Source organism: Alosa sapidissima, chromosome 16 (assembly GCF_018492685.1).
Source record: "Alosa sapidissima isolate fAloSap1 chromosome 16, fAloSap1.pri, whole genome shotgun sequence".
NCBI lineage: Eukaryota > Metazoa > Chordata > Actinopteri > Clupeiformes > Clupeidae > Alosa > Alosa sapidissima.
In genome coordinates this window covers 7876257-7898261 of record NC_055972.1, presented here as the reverse complement: position 1 = coordinate 7898261, position 22005 = coordinate 7876257, and the positions used below count along the sequence as shown (strand labels likewise).

General features: G+C 40.5%; 1 protein-coding gene across 1 annotated transcript; it reads left to right on the top strand.

Moving 5' to 3' along the window:
- Window positions 1–558: 558 nt before the first annotated feature.
- Window positions 559–21535, top strand: LOC121684748 (piggyBac transposable element-derived protein 4-like). Its single transcript, XM_042064819.1, has 3 exons — window positions 559–875; window positions 17593–18810; window positions 20943–21535. Exons 1-3 carry the CDS (start codon window positions 709–711, stop codon window positions 21397–21399), a joined length of 1842 nt encoding a protein of 613 aa, XP_041920753.1. The 5' UTR covers window positions 559–708; the 3' UTR covers window positions 21400–21535.
- The last annotated feature ends 470 nt before the right edge of the window (window positions 21536–22005 follow it).

Sequence of the window (22005 nt, the reverse complement as noted above, 5' to 3'; positions counted from 1 at the left end):
CAAGTCATTGTTGTGAACAATCCTTTTTGTTCAACTTCTAACATTATTGGCTCTTTTGGTATTTCACACACATTAGTGAAACTGTGAATAGAAGTACATAAAGTCTATCTATCTATCCATCTATCTATCTACATTTTCCCTGTTGAATTAAAAAAAAATCCAATCAGATCAGACGCATCTTGTGTAATTTCCCCTCTGCTCGTTCAAAAGGTATGTGACACAAATTCATGAGATTTTCCCCCCAGTCATATATGGATTATAAGGTCATGTCCATGCATTAACTTTTGTTGGTATCATTTTCATATTGTCAGAGCATTTTTTAAATTGGGCTTGATTTTAAACTTATCATTTCACCACAGACAACATTTTTTTTTTTAATTCTACCATATACAGTATCATTCTGTATGTGAGGAGCATCTGTCCAAAATTTGGGCTTGTTGCTGAGTTTCTTTAGAGATTTTTAAAAAATGTTGTCAATCCACTGAATTTGTACTGGATCTGCAGTGCCACTTGTGGACCACGTTTAAAACAGAGCCCGAGACATTCTCTGATGTAAGAGTCACTTCATAGGTTGCTTGTTTCTCTCGCCAGTCGCGAGATCTGGCAACACCGAGTGGTTCCGTAACCAGCGCGCGATAGTCGACTGTGCAGCAGCCAGCACAGGGCGCACTGAGACAACCCGATATCTTGCATGGTCTCGTTTTAGAAATGCCGAAAAGAACCAAGAACACTGAAGACCCGTTGAAAGAAGCAGCCGGAGAGTGCTTGCCGAGAGAAAGCAATGAAGAAAACAACGCGGTTGCAGAAAGCATGGCAGAAAGCGTAGTCTCAGCAGCGGCAGAGGAAAACCTAGAAGAAGAAGGGGACTTTGAGTTGTGGGTATTATATCTCGTAACCGTTAACTACCACATTACTTGGGTAGTTCTGATTTCGTGTGCGAAATGTCTTATGATAGTGTGCTTTCAGCTCACATAGTCCGCGGTATATGGTAGTTGTTTTATATTGGACGGTGGATAAGTGATGGGACCAGTTGCACGTGATGCGGAGAAATATTCTTTGGTCACCGCCATTTACCGATTTACGGCTCCCATTGACTTCCATTCAACACATGTAAACAAAACGTCAATTATGTCCTCAAACTAACGCCGCTGACTTATGCCAGCAACCATAACTTTGATAATCAACTACGTTTTCGTACAACATCGGCTATATACAGCAATAATAACAGAATGCTTGCATTCCCCTTGTCCATGAGTCACGTAACCGTCGTCTCGCTATCCGGAGAAATACATTTTGGTCACCGCTATTCTTTCACACAAACATACGGGTATTTGTGGGCGTTTTGGGGAGGTAACCAGGTACGCCATGCTGTTGGAGGTGCAAACAGCTGCATTGCCATTGAGAACACAGTAAGGAGCTGGCTCAAGGGTTTTAAAAGTATTTTCTCGTGTTTAGTTGTAAAATGAAGGCACAGTTTTTATAGCCATCCATGCGTGTTCACGGGGCGGGGGGCAATACGGTTACATTAACTAATAAAATGATACATGATATATAAAAGCATACACCTAATCGTGTTAAAAAGAAGAGATTAAAAATGCAAAATGACAAAAACAGATATTTACAGAGAAAGAGGGAAAAAAAAGCACTCAACAGCAACATGTATTTCATAGAATGACTCAACTCATCACACAAGAGGTATGAGATCTTTGCCCCTGCATATTAATGCCTCCCATTTATGTAGGGTGGATACCTTGGCCTTGTTTACGCGAGCAGTAGGCTATGATATTCTAAATTGACTATCATCTACATAACTTATCCAAAAACGTTTGAATGGTATACGAGGGTTGATCCATAATTGTACAGTCTAGATTTTTTGACGTTAATCACTCCTATGATGTATTGCTGTTGTCTATCCAAAGTAAAATTGAAGTTAACCGATTGGTAAATAACCAAAAATCTGATTGTTTGCACCTCTAAATGGGCAGTGAGTGACATACGTCTGTGACGAGAGTTTGTGTGAAAGAATTTACCGATTTACGGCTCCCATTGACTTCCATTCAACACGTAAACAAAACGTCAATTAAAGGAACCGTATGTAAGAAATGTAATTCAATTAATCATAAAATGGCCCTGATTTGTCACTAGACATTAGGAAATCATGCTAATTTCAAATACTTATATCACTGACAACAGTAGTCCGGCCAGGATATCGTCATTTAAAAAAGTGAAGTTGCAGCCCTCAACTGATGTTGATGTTTACATATTTGTGTTTTAGCCTGATCCACCACCCTCCACCTATCTAGTAATCACAAAGTCAGTAGTGTTTCGGCATCTGGGTTGCCAGCTCTGCTCTAGTTACCACATATGCGGTGTACACCGCTCTACAGTATTTTGAAAGTGATTGTAGTACCAGTTTTGGCCAAAATCCTACATACGGTTCCTTTAAGTTGTCACTGACTTATGCCACTAACCATTTCACTTTGATAATAAACTACATTTTGGTACAGCATATATAGAGCAGGAATAACAGAATATGGCTTAAGGTGAGACATGGCAGGTGAAAACATAATTTTTTCATGCACTGGTCAATTTTGAGTTTTTGGGCTAACTTGAATAAGTGTTTATTTCATTACATTGTGTTTACTCATGCCTGTATATTTCTCCTGAATTCACCAAAAGTTAGCATTCTAAAGCCTGTTACATACCTGCCACTCCCGACCGGTAGCGCAAAAATGTGACGTCAAAATTGCGCCATTTCCTCTGTCGCACGAGAAATTTCAGCCTCGCGCAGGCAGGTCGTGCACAGAAGATTTTTTTTCAGATGCTCGCGACAAGCAGGATGAGCTTGAAGCCAAGATCAGGGAGCATGCGTGCCTCTATACAGGCATCAACCACATTCTGGCATTTCATATAGCCTAGCCCACATCTTAAATAAACATGATATTTGAATAGTCAGTTTGAGAAGAGAGAGAAATTACCAGCGAGAGTTCGTGATTTTTTAATAGTTTGCTGGATAAGTTAATGAAGCTACCAGAGAGAGATGTAACACAGGGAATTAAGATGAAAGAACTAGGACCCAGGGACATGCCAATAATCCAGCAAAAGGTAACGAAGATATTTATTTTCAACCAAAGGATATCTGCTAAGACCTGAAAAAAATCTCTTTCCACCTTAGGAAATTACACAAACTCATCTCTCAGCCAGAGATCAGCCAACTCATCTCTCACCAGCCAGCTAGCTAATATTTCCCTCGGGATTGAATAAAGTATCTATCTATCTAGCTGCACACACCTTGGAAACTAGATGGTAATGATAGTAGTTGTGAATTGCAGCAACCGAATCTGAAGTATCATCATTGAGGCCAATGCTACTGACAGCTCACCACCACGGTGCGACCACCACGCGCGAGTATAAATGGTTACGGCGCTCCCGTGACGTCACATTGTCGCGCTACCGGTCGGGAGTGGCGAGTATGTACTACCGTGACCGTGATCCAAAACATATCATATGTAGTACCGTTGGAAAGCTCTGTTTTTCCTGTATCACGTTATGTGATCCATATATATACACTTCCTTTGTATCAGTAACCAATCGCGAAAGTTCAAAGGCGAGTCTAGGCAGAGGGCTTTATTTTAACGATCTGAAACGTAAGTATCAAACGCAAGTAGCTTTGGGGGCGGATCTTGGGCGCTGTTGCTATTTTAACGGCGGGATAAATGACTGTTGTGCCGGACACAAATCTAAAATGGGGTGGTCTGAAGTAGCTGCATTACACATGGGTGTGGTTTGGGCGTAACGTGCAATAAACCAATCAGAAGGCCTTTAAACACAGATCACGCAAAATTTGCGGGAAGAAGAGACGTTTTTTTGCGGCATCGTGTGTCTGAAAACGAGGTGAAATTTTGCCGGCCTGCTGATCTGTTCACATGATCCGGCATTTTGGAGGCAGGACCAGCTAGCAAATTAAAACGTGACGTGCAACAGGGGGCGTGTAAGGTGACAGTCGTAGGCCTTATGGGTGCGCCATCAGATGCAGCAATTGTGATTTTTTTTTTTCTTTTTTTCTTTTTTTTAACATGCACAAGAATACTACATCAGACAAACAGATGTACATTACACAAACACATACTGTAACTTAACAAGACATCACATTGACGTGGCTTAACACAACATAACATTAATAACAGAAAGGCTAAGGATGATTTGCGTCCAGGATGATTACAGATATGATTATCAGGGATGAAATTGATGACCGGAATGACAAGATGGGGGGGTACGGATGGTAGCTCTGAGAGTGTGAATGAGGTGGTGTTGGGATGGGGGTGTGGGTGGGGGGGTAAGGGGTAGTGAGTGTGTGAGGATGGATGGATGTGTGTGTGTGTGTGTGTGCGTGTGTGCATATGTGTAAGGTTGGCTTGTTGTTGGGCCAGGAGGAGAGAAGCTGGAACACAGAGAGGGAGGGTTTCAGAGGAGAGGAGTTGTAATTATTCTGTTAAAGATGAGTGTAATAATAAGAATAACTGATTGCCTGATTGATTCACAACCTGGGCACCCATTAATGGCCACAGATCCACCCAGCCCCGGCAGTTATGGCGATGAGCTGACAGGGGAGGACCTGCGTGCCACCCATCCCCCCCAGGCCCCCAGCATATGCACACATCCCCCACTACCACGACCAACCACACCTCGCCCCCAGACCTCCACCCAACACGCCACTCTTGACCTACATATGTATGTGAATGGCTAGGTTGACTATATCTAGTGTGTAGCATTAAAAGAAGTGGGCATGCATGGTGAATATCTGTCAGGATTTCCTCATGCACACCACACTTACCCTCTGAAGATGTATGCCTCCTCTGTAATGTGTGCATTAAAATAAGTGAGGCATGCAGATAGACACCTGATGAGGTATCTACCTGCACTCCACCCTTACCCTAGCCTGTTTTGTAGTTTTGTACTTTCGATGCCGTGCTTCTGGACCAAACAGGAAAATGAGGCCAGATTATTGTCTTGAAGAATGTGTTGAAGGTGAGCGATACCCTTTCCCATCCATGTGTGAAAGTTAAGTGTTTTTTTATTGACGGTGAAATCTGGGTTATTCCAAATCGGGGTGCGAATTGATGGTGCTATAGGTGAATCAGTGATGTGGTAGAATCTCCACCAGGCTGTCAGAGTAGATGAAATTGTTGGGGCTTTGAAGGATGGATGTTTTTTGCTTGACTGGCTGCAGAAAGGGAGATCTGAGATTTTAATTTCTTTACAGATTGTTTGTTCTAGGTCTAACCAGGTGTTGTCTGAGGGGGTGGGGTGTAGCCATTTGTAAATGAAGTGGAGCTGATTGGCCAGGGCATAGTGCTGGAAGTGTGGGGCCTCTAGTCCTCCCAGTGCTTTTGGTTTTTGGAGAGTGGTGAGTTTGATCCTTGGGGTCTTATCTTTCCAGTAGAATTTAGTGATTAATGAATCGAGAGACTTAAACCAGAGTGGGGTGGGCTGGGTTGGAATCATAGAGAGTAAATAGTTTATTTTGGGCAGTATTGTCATTTTGATTACTGAGATTCTGCCCATGATGGATAATTCCAGCGTTGAAGCGTTGAAGGTCATCATCTATTGAAGTGAGTAGAGGGGAATAATTTAGGTTAAATAAGTCTGACCGCCTGGGGGAGACTTTTATCCCTAAGTAAGTGATATAGTTAGTGCAGAGTGGAATAGGTGAAGAGTTGGCCGTCACATCCCAGCTGTTGGGATGTAATGGGAGAATTGCAGATTTATTCCAATTGATTGAGTATTCAGAAATTTTAGAGAATGTGTCAATTAGTTTGATGGTTTCTTTTACTGATGTTGTGGGCTCTTGAAGAAAGAGAATGTCGACGGCATAAAGGCTGATTTTGTGATGCATATATCGGTGAAGAGTGAAACTTTGTGATGTTAGTCCATTGTGTTGTGATGTTAGTCCATAGTGTTGCACGGTGTATCGATACTAAAAAGGTATCGCGATGCAAAAAACGATACGATTTCAGACGTTTTTAGAATCAATACTTTATTAAAATAATAACGTTCTGTGTCAGTGTGAACTGCTGCTCTCACTGCTCCTTGCACGCATCTAGGCAAGTGGGCGTGTCAAGCAGGCAGCTCTGAGTGAGTGAGTGAGTGCGCAGCCAACTTCAACATAGTTCTTTGCCGACAGTTGTTCTAGGCCTTGTGGATAAAACAAAAGGGGCAGTGAAATCTGCAACTATTTCGGATACATCGCGAATTAAGGCAAGGTACACAAAGTCAATTTAAAAGCAGTAGGCTACGCATGGAACTTGGCTAAACACCTCGCAGACATATCCCAACATTTTTAAAGAGTTCAAAGAACGACAGGTTAACGAATATGCTATAGAAAACACGACTACATGGTTAGTGCCAAGTTCTTCTCTTATGTTTTAGTCTAGCCTAAGTGAAACGAGTATGGTTCTCTGGGATAAAGCGAACCTTCCTTCATCAATGAATTTTGACGAGACATAACGAGCTGTAATCATTTTGACGAGACATAACAAGCTGTAATCATAGGGTGCTAACGTGATGAAAGCGCAATGTTCACGCCAGAATAACATTACCATAACTTGTAAACAATCTTTCATGTTCGGTCAGTAGCCTACTACTGGTAATATTTGTCATGGCATGTAGACTGCAATTTGTTCAATAATTATTGCCCAGATGTAGGATAGGCTACCCGAAATGCGCTAATTAAAGCCCACAGCATATAATACCACTGCAGCATGTTGAGTCCTAATAATAATAGCGGCGTATTGTTACAGTACGTGCTAGCAAATCATGTTATCAAAGAATTAGACGTAATGTAGGAATGCACACAGATATATAGCAACAGGTAATGGTGTAGGCCTATCTGACGAAGACCTGAGTGGTTGGAACGTCGTACTTGTACACTGAACACGTCAAGGCCTAGGGTAGCCTATACTGTACATCAGATGGCCTAAAGATTAGGCCCCTCTGCATAGCATTCAGTGATTTGCATGCAATAATTTTAACACTGACCTTGATCTAGCCTAGTTTGGCTATTTAAAGCTACTTTATTGCCAAAACACAACACAATGTAAATTAACTGTAACAAACAATAAAGGACTTAATCACAGAAAGTAGGCCTACTATTTTACTGACTAATACTGTGCATATACTGACTGAAATAATAATTATGTAGGAAGTTTAGAACCCAGAATTGACCTACACACTACAAAAGTGCACCAAATTCAACACAAATGACTCAATACACTTGGAGGAGGTATGAGTCCTTTCTTCTCCAGATATCTTAGGATTTCGCCGTAGTATCGTTTTAGTATCGAGCATCGTGATATTTATGGCAGGTATCGTATCGAAGTCATAATTTTGGTATCGTGACAACACTAGTCCATTGGTGATTACTGTGGCTGAAGGAGAGGTGTATAGAAGTTTAATCCAGTTAATGAACGACTCCCCGAAGCCAAACCTCCCTAAGGTGGAAAACAGGAAATTCCAGTTCACCCTATCAAATTCTTTTTCTGCGTCCAGAGTTGCTATGATGGTATTATCTTGAACATTTGTGGAGTGATACATTATATTAAACAGTCTGCGGGTGGTGGATGAAATTCTGCCTTTAATGAAGCCTGTTTGGTCTGGGTGGATAATGGATGGGGTGACCTTTGCTAATCTGTGTGCTAGCATTTTTGCGATTATCTTATTGTCCACATTGAGGAGAGAGATTGGCCGGTAGCTGGATGGCAATGTTGGGTCCTTATTGGGCTTGAGGAGCAGTGAAATTGAGGCTGTGGTGGAACTAGTTGGAAGACGTCCTTTCTGTTTTGATTCATTAATCATTTTGGTGTAAAGTGGAGCTAAGATGGTCCAAAATTGTTTGTAGAACTCAGCAGGGAAGCCATCCGGACCTGGTGCTTTATTATTGGGCATCTGTTTCAGGGCATCAAACAGTTCTTGTTGAGTTATAGGTGATTCCAGGTTATTTATTATGACCGCCGCGCAGCGAAGCGGCGGTCATATAGGTTTAGTCAGATTTTTTTTTTTTTTTTCATTTTTTTTTTTTTTTCTTTTTCGCATGCCCAAATTTCCGTCAATGATTCCCGGGACACTGAAAGACCGGGGTACACGAAACTTGGTGGACATGTAACCCCACATGGATAGCATGGAACCATCGTTTTTCGTTTTGATCTGTAGCCCCCCCGCTGAATTGGACCCCCCGAAAGGAGGGTAGGGCAGACACAGTTTTCTGTGAATATCTCGAAAACCGTAGGGTTTAGGAGGACCATTTTTTTTTTGTATGTTGATCTCAAGGGGCCATGTCAACCCATTCCATAACCACTCATTTCATGTATAGCGCCACCTAGTTAAACACAAAAAAGTAAAAATGAGGTGGTGTAATTGAAGGTATCTGTGACCTAACATAGTCAAAACTGCACGAAATTGGAAGTGTAGGATCATTATGACACCCTCTGTATGCACGCCAAGTTTTGTGGAATTCCGTTCATGGGGGGCCACACAATAAATTAATTTATGTTACTATACACCAACTGGCCTGTAGGTGGCCGGAGACAGTTTTCTGTGAATATCTCGAGAACCGTAGGGCCTAGGAGGTCCACCTTTTTTTTGTATGTTGGTCTTAAGGGGGCATGTCAACCCATCCCATTACCACTTATTTCATGTATAGCGCCACCTAGTTCAAAATTAAAAAGCAAAAAATTAGGTGTTTTCATCTCAATATCTCTGGCTGACAAGGTCAAAACTGCACGAAATTAAAAGTGTAGGATCATTATGACACCCTCTGAATGCATGCCAAGTTTTGTGTACTTTCGTTCATGGGGGGCCTTACAATAAAATAATTTATGTGTACATTTAGTGACGTACACCAACAAGGATTCCCGGGACACTGAAAGACCGGGGTACACAAAACTTGGTGGGCATGTACCCCCACATGGATAGCATGGAACCGTCATTTTTTGTTTTCATCTGCAGCCCCCCCGCTGGACTGGACCCCCCGAAAGGAGGGTAGGGCAGACACAGTTCTCTGTGAATCTTTTATGGTATGTTGGTCTCAAGGGCCCACATCAACCTGGCTCATAATCACTCATTTGTGATTTGCCCCACCCCCCCCCGGTAAAAAATGAAAATCAGTAGGATTAAAAGAAAGCCAAAATAAATATTCATCATCATCATCATGGCTGCATTTTCAGTATTGGCGAGAAGTAGTCGTTTGTCCACTAGATGGCGCATCGTTGCAGTGAGACGTAATTTTGTTGGAAGTTAAAAGTGGGTTGGGAAAAAACAATGGACGCTTCATACAAGGACTGTAATTTACCGCAGCGAACATCTAATAAGGATAGGACGATGTTCACATGAAGTGTAATTCCCATTTCTTCTTGAAGCCGAGATAAATCTGAGGATGTTTATCGGACATGCTTGGTTTTTACTGCAGGTACGTTAATCTTGTAATATCAATAAGGACCTAGGTAATGTTACCGTTAGCGTTGGTTGAGTGATGGAGGCATTTGATTTATTGCATTTGTAGAAAACTATAAATGCGGTTATACCAAGCAAATGTATAGCAGCACTGTTTGTATCTTTCGACTGTCATTTATTGCACGTGCTACAAAATCATTCTGTGCAATGGAAGATTTACCAACGTTACACCGGTCTGATACAGTTTTGCCTATACATGCGTGAGACTGAGACGCCTGTTTATTTTGTTTTAAGTGCGTGCAGGGTGTGAGAGGGGAATCGATGTGCTTTGATTACAGCTTGGTAGTTGTAGTCTGTGAAATTAAAAAGCACGTGTGTGTGAAGTATCCAAACAATGACACCTTCATTTCATTATGGCTGCTTTAGCAAAACACCTTAAGCTACTGTGTAGTGGGTCCCATTTAGAAGTGGCTACTTCATTCGCGCTTTCCTTGACTCATGGAGCTGCGTGAATGTTATTACAACTTTTCGCCACGATATGACAGTCCGCTTGATACTGTAAGGCGTAAGCCATTGGTTTCCAAAGGAGATTTTATTTGTGTCGCCAGCATAGCCTATTGACAATTTATGTTGTCAATAGGCCTACCTTATAATCCTACCTGTAGCTTAGGGAAGCTAACAGCTTTCTATTAGGATCTAGTTTGTTAGTTACCGTTTTGTCATAACTCCCTGATGCATTTTTGCATTTAGAATAGCCAGAGCGTGTATATCTCAATCGGAAAATTAAACAATATCGGGTGCCTATGGACTAGGCTGGGTGAACCCAGCCTGATCTGCCCGCTATTTATTTTTTGATTTCTTAAAAGATTGAGCTTGGTCTGATGAAAGCCAGACTAGCCATGGACCTCAGTTAAACAATGCAAGGGAACATGAATCAGCCTATATTTGCACTAACAATAACGGACAAAAGCTCTTCAACTTTGGCCCGTTAAAATGTGTATGAACAGTCTAGCGACGCATTTCATCAAGGCCCATTTGGACATGTCAGTTATTTGCACCACTGGTTAGATGTAAAACAGCATTTCGTTTCAGACTAGGCTACTGTTACTTAATTTGTGCATTAACAATAACGTTTCAGACTACTGTTACTTAATTTGTGCATTGACAAAGTATTACATGAACTAAAGATGACTAAAATCGTATGCAGAAGAAGAAACATTCACAAAAAATCCATCCATCCAAAAATGACCTTTGTTTTTGATAGCTGTTGAAAACGGCATGGAACTGACAGAGATGTTTTTGTTTAAAAATACATAAAAAAATAAAAAAACAAATAACATTATGCTGATACCTTTTGCTTTTCCCAAATACAATGTAGCCTACAGGTGTAAGTGACCTTTCATCAATCCAGTTGCAATGGATGAACTGTGATGAACTGCCCTACTTGTGATTGTTTAGAGATTTTAAAGGTTTTATAACAATTCTACATCTTCTTTGGCTATTCTACAATCTATTCACCTTTTCAGCACCAGTAGGGTACTTTCTGTGCAGCCGCACACACACACACTCAGGCATGCCAAACAAGCATACACAAAAGTTTCAAGAGTGGGGGATGGAGTAAAATATGGAGACAAATTGAAGTGTGATTTATTTTCGCGGAACGGATGTACAGGACTGAGCGGCGGTCATATTTTGTACCGCTATGCGGTACATCTAGTTTGGGTCTCATTGAGTTGTGGTAATTTGATGCTGTTTAGGAAAGAGTCTATGAATTCCTGATTGGGGTTTATTTCTGAAGAATATAGTTTATTGTAAAACTGGTAAAAAACATGATTTATTTCTTCAGGTGAACTGGTTAGCTTCCCTGCTGAGTTCTTTATGACTGGGATTGTTGATTTTTCTTTGTTACGTTGAATTTGATTAGCTAAGTATTTACCTGATTTATTGCTATGGTGGAAGTTTTCCTGCCTTAGACGGTGAATCATAAATTGAGTGTGTTTATTGAGTATTTCATTGAGTTTGAATTTATGTTTCCTAAGTTTTGCCTGTGTTTTGCCTCTTTCAGTTTTGCCTCTTCAGTTGGGTTGCTTGCATTGGTTTCTTCTAACTGTTTAACTTTATTGTTGAGTTCTACTTCCTGTTCTTTTTCCTTCTTTTTTTTGTATACTGAATATGAGATGATTCTTCCTCTGAGTACTGCTTTTCCTGTTTCCCACAGAAGGGAAGGAGATGATTCAGGGGAGTCGTTCACTTCTAGAAAGAATGCCCACTCTCCCAACAAAGCTGATGAAATTTGGGTCTTGTAAGAGGGATGTATTAAAACGCCATTTGCTAGATGGTTGCTGCTGGTTAGTTATGTTCCATTTAATTGTAACTGGGGCATGATCGCTAATGACTATGGGATGAATTGTTGAATCAGAGATATTTTTCATTATAGAGTTGCTGATTAGAAAATAATCAATACGGGAATAGGAGTGGTGGACCGGAGAGAAAAAATAGTAGCATTTGGAGTCTGGGTGCTGAAGCCGCCAACAATCACCAAGGCCAGAATTGCTCATGAACTGTTTTATTGTTTTTGTGGATTGCCAGATTCGTTTGCTTTTAGAGTGATCAGATCTGTCAATTGTGGGGTCTAACACTGTATTGAAGTCACCTATGATTATGATGGGACAGCCAGATAGAGTTGAGATGGAGGTGAAGAGGTTCTGAAAGAAAACTGGGTTGTCTGTATTAGGGCCATAAACATTAGCAATTGTTACAGGGGTATTGTGAATTGAGATGTTTATGATGACAAAACGTCCTTCTGGGTCTGTGATGGTGGTGTTATGGATGAATGAGATTCTTTTGTTAATCAGAATACAAACTCCCTTTTGTTTTGTATTGTAATGAGCTGAGAAAATGTGATTAAATTGTCCTTATTTGATACGGGTGTAGTCTGATTCTGAGAGATGAGTTTCTTGTTGGAGACAAATGTCAGCTTTTAAACTATCCAAATGATTAAAGATTTTGAGCCTCTTCGCCTGAGATCCAATCCCACGTATGTTCCAGGTCAGGAATGTAAGTGGTACCATGTTGTGATTGTGCAGTTATGAAAATGTTTGATAAAATGGGTATTGTGTGTGTGTGTGTGAGAGTGTGTGCAGGTGTCAGTTAGATAGGAGAGGGAGAAGGGGGGGTGGAGGAATAGGTATGTAATGTGGTGTGTGAATGAGATGTAAAGGGTAGGGGCTGAGAAGAATATAGAGAATAAGGAGGTAGGAATTTGGTTCTGGAGTGGTGACGGCATGAACATTTCCTGTATTCTTTAACTGCTTTGTCTGGGTCGTCGGGTGCATCTTTAGAAGTTGGCAGGGGAACTCCGGAAAAGATTAGGTTATCGCGCATGCTGCGGCACTGGAGGTCTAGGATTGTTTGTTCTTAGGATTGTTGTGTGATTTTCAAAACCATGGCGGGAGAACCGACTGCACTTTGGTTAGCTGCTGCGCACATTTTTAGTAGCCTGCCCTATAAATGCAAGTGAAGTTGCTTTGCATTATAGTGCATGTGTCTGCTTAGAATGTCGGATTCTTGCGATTGCGTCTTCGGACAATAAAAAGTAATTTGGAAGGGAAATTGAAGAGAAGCAGGGAGCAGTTCAGATGAAGGACTCAATGATCTTAAACGCAGTAGACAAAGACGTTTGGCTCTGCGTTGGGACCTAAAACAGTGCCATATAGAAATATTCAAATGGGTGAGCACAGAAGGAAAAAACGGGTGGGCAAAGCTAATTTGACTGAACATAAGAGAGGCCTAGATTAGATACACTATACTGTATATGAATCATAGGCATGTTATATTTATGACATAAAAGTGGAATTTATTTAACGCATTTGATCACAGCTGACAAATTACACAGAAACATTTTCAACCGAAGCAGAACAATGCACGAATGTAGCTTCAGCACGTCACATTAAACACAATTGAAAGACAATAGATTGACCAAACCACGCAGTCGATAAACATTTTAATCTTGCGTAAAACGGCATGAACCCAGCATTGGCAAGTCACATAAAACACAAATTGAAGCAATAGATTGACCATTGGACAATCCTATTGCAAAGCATTTTCATAGGCAACGTGCTACGTTTACTGAGTGCTGACTTGTGCGTCTTTTTTGCAGGGTGAACGTAAACGTAAGCATGATTTTCTGAACTGGGGATTATTACTAGTTTTACCCTCATAACTTTTGACAACTGAAAATAAAATGTGATACAATGAACATAAAACATTTTCCGTGTGCTTGATCGCCATTTTGCCTAGTCTAGTCTGTTAATCAAATTAATGTATGAAAATAAAGTTGTGCATCATGTTATTGAAGGAGAACGTTGCTATTCCCTAAAGATGAGTCAGCTATGTTGATCATTCATCTACAAATGCTTTTGTTATGGATGCTATAAACTGTATATTACATGACAGTTTGTAAGGGTAAAGCCTGTTGTCGTAAGTTTTGCGCAAGGTCCATAGGCTACAGCAAAGTGTTTCTGGAGTGAAACTTTGAATTTAGTCAGGCTTGTGTGATAGAAGAATATGGCAAGGCTATCTCTATCTCCAACTAGCTCATATTGAGAAAATTGCATGACTGAAATAACAGTGGACTAACTATGGGTAACTGAGGGTAACTTGTAGACCATAAAGGTAAGAGTTCACGTGCTATCTCTGCTATTGCTGCTTTTGATCGGAATTTTGATTGATTTTCGATCGTGCTGCTGCTGGGGCATTTGGGTTGAATGGCATCGGCATGCAGTTCTGCAATGCTGTAATTTATGTCAACACATCCGTGATTCGTAGAAATAGTGTTGTCACGATACCAAAATTATGAGTTCGATACAATACCTGCCATAAATATCACGATACTCGATACCATGGCGAAATCCTAAAATATCTGTTAGTTAAAGAAAAGACGCAGACCTCCAAGTGTATTGAGTCAATTGTGTTGAATTTGGTGCACTTTTGTGCAGGTTAATTCTGGGTTCTAAACTTTTAAACTTCCCACATAATTATTATTTTTATAGTCAGTTAAATAGTAGCTTGTGTGTGAATAAGTCCTTTATTGTTTGTTATAGTTCATTTACATTGTGTTGTGTTTTGCCAATAAATGTTTTACCGATAAAAGCACAAAATATTAATGAGGCAATAAAATGCAGTAAGTTGTATACAATTCTAGAAACAGACATTAAATAAAGTCAGGTATTTTGTTGCCATATTAGATACAAAGTTGTATGGCAAATTCAATAGCCTATCCCTTTAAATCAGAAAATATTTATGTGTGTATATATGGGGATAAAAACTATTTTAAAGGACGAAGGGCCCAGGGTCGGTTTAAGACGAGAAGCAACAATAACATGTTTCTACAAAGACGACACACATCACATGTATAAATATTTTAAATAAAACGGCACAAATGTACACTCGGGGGTAACCGGGATGCTGCGCTAGAGTTCAGTAGGGTGACAGCTGCAGGTAAGAAGCTTACTCTGAACCTGCTGGTTCGGGTGCGAAGAGACCTGTAATGCCTTCTGGAGGGTAGTGGTGGGAATAGTCTTTGGTTGGGGTTGTCTGATATATTTCTAATATATGTAATGATAAAAAGGGATATCCAAATTCCTTGAAAACTTTGGGGAATACTTTATGTAAAGTCTTTATGTGGTAAGTATCCAAAATGCCTTGTAATGGTTGATATTAGCCTTTAAATATTCACAAATAGTTGTGACTGCACCTACAATGGTTTATAAAGCTTTTTTGTTTACCTCATTGCCATTTGTAAGAGGTCTAAGAAGCCTAATAATGCTCAGTGAAACCTCAAGTTGTAAAGGCTTGCAAGACAGTATCATAATACTTCATGAGTGAAGTAATGGGTATAAGTTATATACTAATCACAAGGCTTTATAACATATATGGATGTATTTACCAGACTTTTTATCTTATGTTTTTATCTAACAAAACACAAATATTTTTCAACTCTCGTAAAACCACCAATTACCAACCCTTTCGTTTGAAAATTCTAAAACAACAATGTTTTTTAATGCTTCAAAATAACATTTTATAAATGAACCTTACATTTTTCAGTAGCCATGGGTGTGTAGATTTGAACAAAATCTAGTTTGGTTCTTACCGGGGCTTTTACTGCCTGAACTATCCGATTTTGTTTACCACGCTCAGAGTTCAGTGCTAGGCTGGTGGGTGCCTATTTCCAACCTTTCTCACGGCACACCAACGGTTAGACCGAGAATTCTCGTCGCAAATCAAAATTCCACTGGAGCTCCAAGCGGATTTGTACACGCAGCCTTACCACACTGTTTACAGCTCTTCGAGTCACGGTAAAATGTAATTTTTGGTACGTAGCTAATTTAGATACACTTATGGTTAGGGATGTAACGGTATGAAAATTTTGGTCACTAACCGTGAGGTTACATTATCACGGTTTTCGGTATTATCACGATATTTCTAAAAGTGTGTTCAATATGTTCAGAAAGCACTGATAGGCCTACACAAGCTGAAATAGTTTCAAAAAGTGTCCCGTTCACTTTTTTCTTCATGTTTAATTGGCTATGTGGTTATAGCTTAACTTACCCTACCATAACTTGGAGTTTGCTATTTCTGTTATTTGTATGCAATGAGTGAGACCAAAGTAAGCATTCAAAATAAAACTTTAGGCTACTGTATTCTCCTGATAACGTGAGTGGAATGGATTTAATGTGGACGTGAACATAAAAAGACGCAGAGTGGCTACATGATACAGTGCACATTTTGCGGTGAAAAAGTTCCGCCTTTTAAAATCAGGTGTAGCCTAATCCGAATCGTAGTTAGAACCATCAATTAGACTACAGAATCAGTAGGCTACCAGTTTTGTTCCATTGTACCAGGCCTACTGTATGTCAAAAGCAGGCTCGGATGAAGCTGGGAGGGATTAAACACACGGTTTCCACACCGCGGTAATCAACAGTGATGATCATGATGTTTGAAATGAAAACGGTAATTGTTATCGTCAACATTTTTATCGCGGTTTACCATTATACCGGTAATCGTTACATCCCTACTTATGGTGTGGGTGCTTGCGTTTCTTTAGGAATCTGCCGTCTTGGTTTGTATAGGTAAGGGATAATGTATAGAACGCCAGTCATTATTGGGAAAATAAGTCCCAACAGGGCGAACCGGACCCCAACACGCAGCGGAGTGGTCTTGTTCCGCCCTGAAGGGACTTATTTTCCCAATAATGACCGGCGTTCTATACATTATCTCGCTTATTATACGGCTACTTGCCAAAACGAAAATCCACTTTTATTTGTTACCGTTTCGTTGTGGCTTTTGCTGAGAAACAAACACACGCTGAACTTGAATCAAACATTCTTTAGAACACTGATCAACCGTCTGCTTTCACTTTTGAATGAAGTTCCAATGCAAGAAGTGGACTACTTGCGGAGTGATATGAAAAACTTAAATCAGCAGCACAAAACCTGTTGCCATTGACAGCGGTAATTATATGTTTGCAGCGGTAATTACATGAAAATAATTTACCATAGAACGTTGGGAAATCCCATTCAAGTCAATGGAGCGTTCTACTAGCATTGTGAAGAGCCGTATAATAAAAATGAATATTAAGTGACACATACATGTAAGAGGTTGGAAATACGGGACCTGTCAGTAATAGGTGACATTTCTATATATTCAATATTCATATTTCTGTTGCTGAAATTATATGCAAATTACCATATTTTTACACAGATATTGCTTCATTTACATATTTAAACATTAGATTGTCCTAAAGAAGCCTCATGTCAAATGTGATGGTTTATCCGCCTGCTAACAGTATTGGTGAATATGTGCACTAAGCCACCCCACTATGTAGTTTGTGTGTGTGTGCGCATGTGCGTGCGTGCCGAGTAGGGGTGGGTGAGTGTGTGTGTGTGTGTGTGTGTGTGTGTGTAAGAGAGGTGTTTGTGTGTTGATTGAGTAGGGGTGGGTGAGTGTGTGTGTGTGTGTAAGAGAGGTGTTTGTGTGTTGATTGTGTGTGTGTGTGTGTAAGAGAGGTGTTTGTGTGTTGATTGAGTAGGGGTGGGTGAGTGTGTGTGTGTGAATAATACTGACCTTTTAATGCGTACATTTTAGGGAGTCTGAATCTGAAGACTCTGATTTGGAGTCTGCAGATGAGGAGTCGGACTCAGAGCCTGAGCCACCAGCAAGGAGACCAAAGAGGGGAACAGGGAGCAAAGGCATTGAGGAGACTACGACAAGCTCACCCGTGGAGGCATGGAACGGCACAGACGAGGAGGACATTGCACCTGAGCCACCATCATTCAGACCTGCCCGCACACCTGGTGCCCAGCTCTTGAATGGAGTGTCATACACTGTATTAGACCTCTTTCAGTGTTTCTTGTCAAACTCCATTTTACAGACCATTGTCATTAATACAAACAAATATGGACAAGAGAACCACACAAAATGGAAGAAAATAACGTTAAAGGATTTGTACTCGTATTTGAGCATGCTAATCTACAGTGGCTTCTTTAAAGTGACCTCTATGTCAGATTACTGGAAAATGTCTGAACTGTATACTTTTTCATTCCCTAGTACGGTCATGTCATGTAAGAAATTTAGCGACATCGCAGGCTCAATTCAATTGAGCGACCCCAAAGATGATGCTGCTAACAATAAGAAAAAAGGCACAGCAGATTATGACCGTCTTTGCAAAATTAAACCCATGTATGAGGAGGTACGACAGAGTTGCAAAGCCTGCTACCATCCCCGACAGAATATTGCTGTAGATGAAAGATTGGTAAAGTCCAAGGCCCGGACTGGACTGAAGCAGTACATGAAAAACAAACGGAGGAAGTGGGGCTTTAAGTTTTTCGTCTTGGCAGATTCGAGCAATGGATATACCTGGGACTTCACTGTGTTTGAGGGGAAAAACCATCATCGGACAGGAAAGGGACTTGGCTATGACACAGTAATGGATCTCGTCACACCAAAGGTGCTGGGAACTGGTTACAAACTGTATGTAGACAATTTCTATACCAGTCGGACCCTGTTTCTTGACTTGCTGGAAAAGAGAATTCGGGCATGTGGGACAATTCGCTCCAACCAGCTTGGACCCCTCAGACTTAAATCAGGGCAGCTGGACAAGAAGTCTCCCCGGGGCTGCATCCGTTGGATCAGGGAAGGACCCATCGTGTTTGTCCAGTGGAAAGACACAAGAGATGTCCTGATGTGCTCAACAATTCATAAGGCCCACGGAGAGGACACCATTCAGAGGAATATGAAGGATGTAGAAGGACAGTGGGCCATGAACAGCATTGCTGTTCCACCAGCCATCCTGGATTACAACAAGTTTGTACTCTTGTTTTTTTTAATAATATTACTGTTTTGAATTGTACAGTCAACCGACAGTGAACTAATAATTGACCAAGAAGACACAAAAGTATTAGTATGTTTGTGTGCAAAAGTAGTAGTTTGTTTGTCTGTGTTTATTTCCAGCACAAGTTTTGTCTTGTCATTTTCAGTCAAATAGAGATCCACAAAATAAAAATTTGACTTGGGTATGAATTAGGGTTGCAACAAGTAATCAATTAAGTGATTAGTTGTCAACTATTATGTAAGGGATAATGTATAGAACGCCAGTCATTATCAGAAAATAGGTCCCAACAGGGCGAACAGGAGCCCGACACACTAGCGGAGGAGGCTTGTTTATTCCTGAAGGGACTTAATTTCCTTTAATGACTGGCGTTGTATACATTGTCCCGCTTCATTATACTGCTACTTGCAAAAAGAACGTTGGGAAATTCCCTTCAAGTCAATGGAGCGTTCTACTAGCATTGTGAAGAGCCATATAAAGCCTGTTTTATGCTTCTGCGTTGAATCGACGGCGCTATGGCAAGCCGATTGAGCATTACATAATACCCAATAGGAGTCTTCTACCCACCCTCTCATTAGAATTTGCATAATAGCCGTTTCAGGCACTAGTTAACTAGTGAGCTGCTTCACTGCCACACATGCAAACTAGTGAGACTTAAATTGTTCCACTAGTTAACTAGTTGTGGGTGGGATTTCGTGAAATTCTGCACTGTGATTGGTTGTCATGTTCTATTTGGACATAGGGAGCCAATAGAAAGCCTCTATTTCCAGAATTCTCCGCTTCCTAATTTGAATTCTGCGCCACTAGTTGACTAGTGTAAATTTTGTCTTGAACTAGTTTACTGCTAGTTTGCCTTTGTGTGTTTTCCTGCCTTTGTCTCTGTTGTATTGTTTGTTTGTTTGTTATTGTGTTTCCCTGCCTTCCTACTATGTAAAGCGACCTTGGGTTTGAGAAAGGCACTATATAATATAAACTTATTATTTATTATTATTATATTACTAGTATACATTTACTATCTCACTAGTTAACTAGTTTGGACAAAGGATGCATCAATTAGTTAACTAGTGAGCCTACTGCCATCACCTAGCTAGCTAGTAAGCCATTTATGGTTAACTAGTGACATTGACCTACTGCAACTAGTTAACTAGTGAGGTGTTTTGCCTTCACTAGTAAACATGTGCACATTTTTGGCTGTCACTAGTTAACTAGTAAGACCCAGAAGCCTATTAGCTAACTGGTATGCATTTTGGCCTTTACTAGTTAATAGTGGACATTTCTGGCTCTCACTAGTTAACTAGTGAAGCTAAAATGTGTTCACTAGTTAACTAGTGGGCATTTATGCTGCCACTAGTTAACTAGTGTGCACAAACATGGCTCACTAGTTAACTAGTTGACAAAAATGGCTTGCATGTTGGCCTGATATCAAGATATCAGAATAAATGCTCAAGCGGCTGGCCAAATTACATAGAAGTTAACAAGTGGGAATTTGACATTCAGTAGTCAGCTAGTAAACATTGTTGTACCTTACTAGTTGACTAGTAAAATATAGAAGTCTTTAAACTAGTTAACTTTTGCACATTTCAATGTCCACTAGTTAACTAGTGAACATGCTGAGCATTATTAGTTAACCAGTAAGACATGAAACATGAACTAGTTAACTAGAGAGAATTTGGGCCTTACCAGTTAACTAGTGGGCATTTTGGCTGTCACTAGTTAACTAGTTCACACAGAAATGGCTCGCTTGCATGTACATGACAATTATGCCTGATATCAAGATATCTGAATAAATGCTCAATCGGCTTGCCATACAGCGCACCCCCGCAGATCCCTCTGTGTCGCCGCAAACCCCTCTCTAAACCCCTCGGCCATAGCTCGAAATTGTAGAAGTAGTTTGGTATATTGCAGTAAAGAGGAAAGGCTTCAAAATTCTCTACTTCAGGTCATCATCTACTCTGACATTTTACAAATAAAACAACTGCCTGATTAATAAAGAAAATGGATAAATCAACTGGGGGGGCAGGAGAGTAGCATTAATAACTTTTGGCCTAAGTGTATCATTTCTATTGCAATGAACATTTCCATCATTATCTTTTTTTTGTCCTTACAGGAACATGGGTGCCGTGGACCACTCTGATGCCCTGATAAGCTATTACAACGTCCTCCACAGAACTAAACGGTGGTACAGATCTTTCTTTTATCACTTTGTGGACATCGCCGTTGTGAACGCTTTCATCCTTCACAAAGAGTTGGCCAGTGCTAAAGGAGAGCGGGTGATGACACAGAAGAAGTTTCGTGAAACGCTTGTGCTCGAACTCCGAGCAGCTGGGACCCCTAATACAGCTGCACAAAGAGCCCCACTATTCCATTCTGATAATTATCCAAATGCTTGTACCATCAGAGGTGTCTCACACATGCCTGTGTACTTTACTCCTGATAGTACCCAAGGTCGGCGGAGGTGTGTGCTTTGTCATTTGAAGACTCCATTAGGTTGCAGCACCTGTGATAAGCCTTTGTGTTTCCGCCATGAGCGACAGTGTTTCAACCTATGGCATGACCAGCTTTAGTGTCTGTGTTTTTTTTTGTATTCTGCCAAACTGTATATACCTAGTGTGCCATATGTTAGTGGTTTTTTAGCACTGCCTTTATTCATTTTTTTGTACAACTTCTATACAATAAAAATGTATAAGCATGCTTCTCTTATCCTATGTCAAATTATTGACATTTAATCTAAATGACTGACGGTAGGTTAACGAGTTCTGAAGAAGTAAACCTTGGTTGATTAATTGATTGTTATGCTGCAGTATACAAATGCAGTAATTACTTATATGAATCCATGTGAATAATTAACAATTTCTTAATAATATGTATCCTGATCATAGTTTGACCACAGAAGAAAAAGATTGTGGCTGGATTGTGTAATTTAAAGCCAACTTATCCAAACAGTGGGGCAGTTCATCTTCAAATCTCTACAAACTAAAAAGGGCCTTGTAGAATGTAGGTGGTTCAGATAAGGTCCTCACGGGCCAAAAGATGGAGATAAGTTGCCATGGTATATGGTTTAGTATAATCATTCAAGGTGCTTGCACAGATCTTGAAAGTTGCATAAATATGCGGTATGTAATGCTGATTTCCAGACTTGCCCTTGGCAATTTGGGCTGGGTTCCCATTTA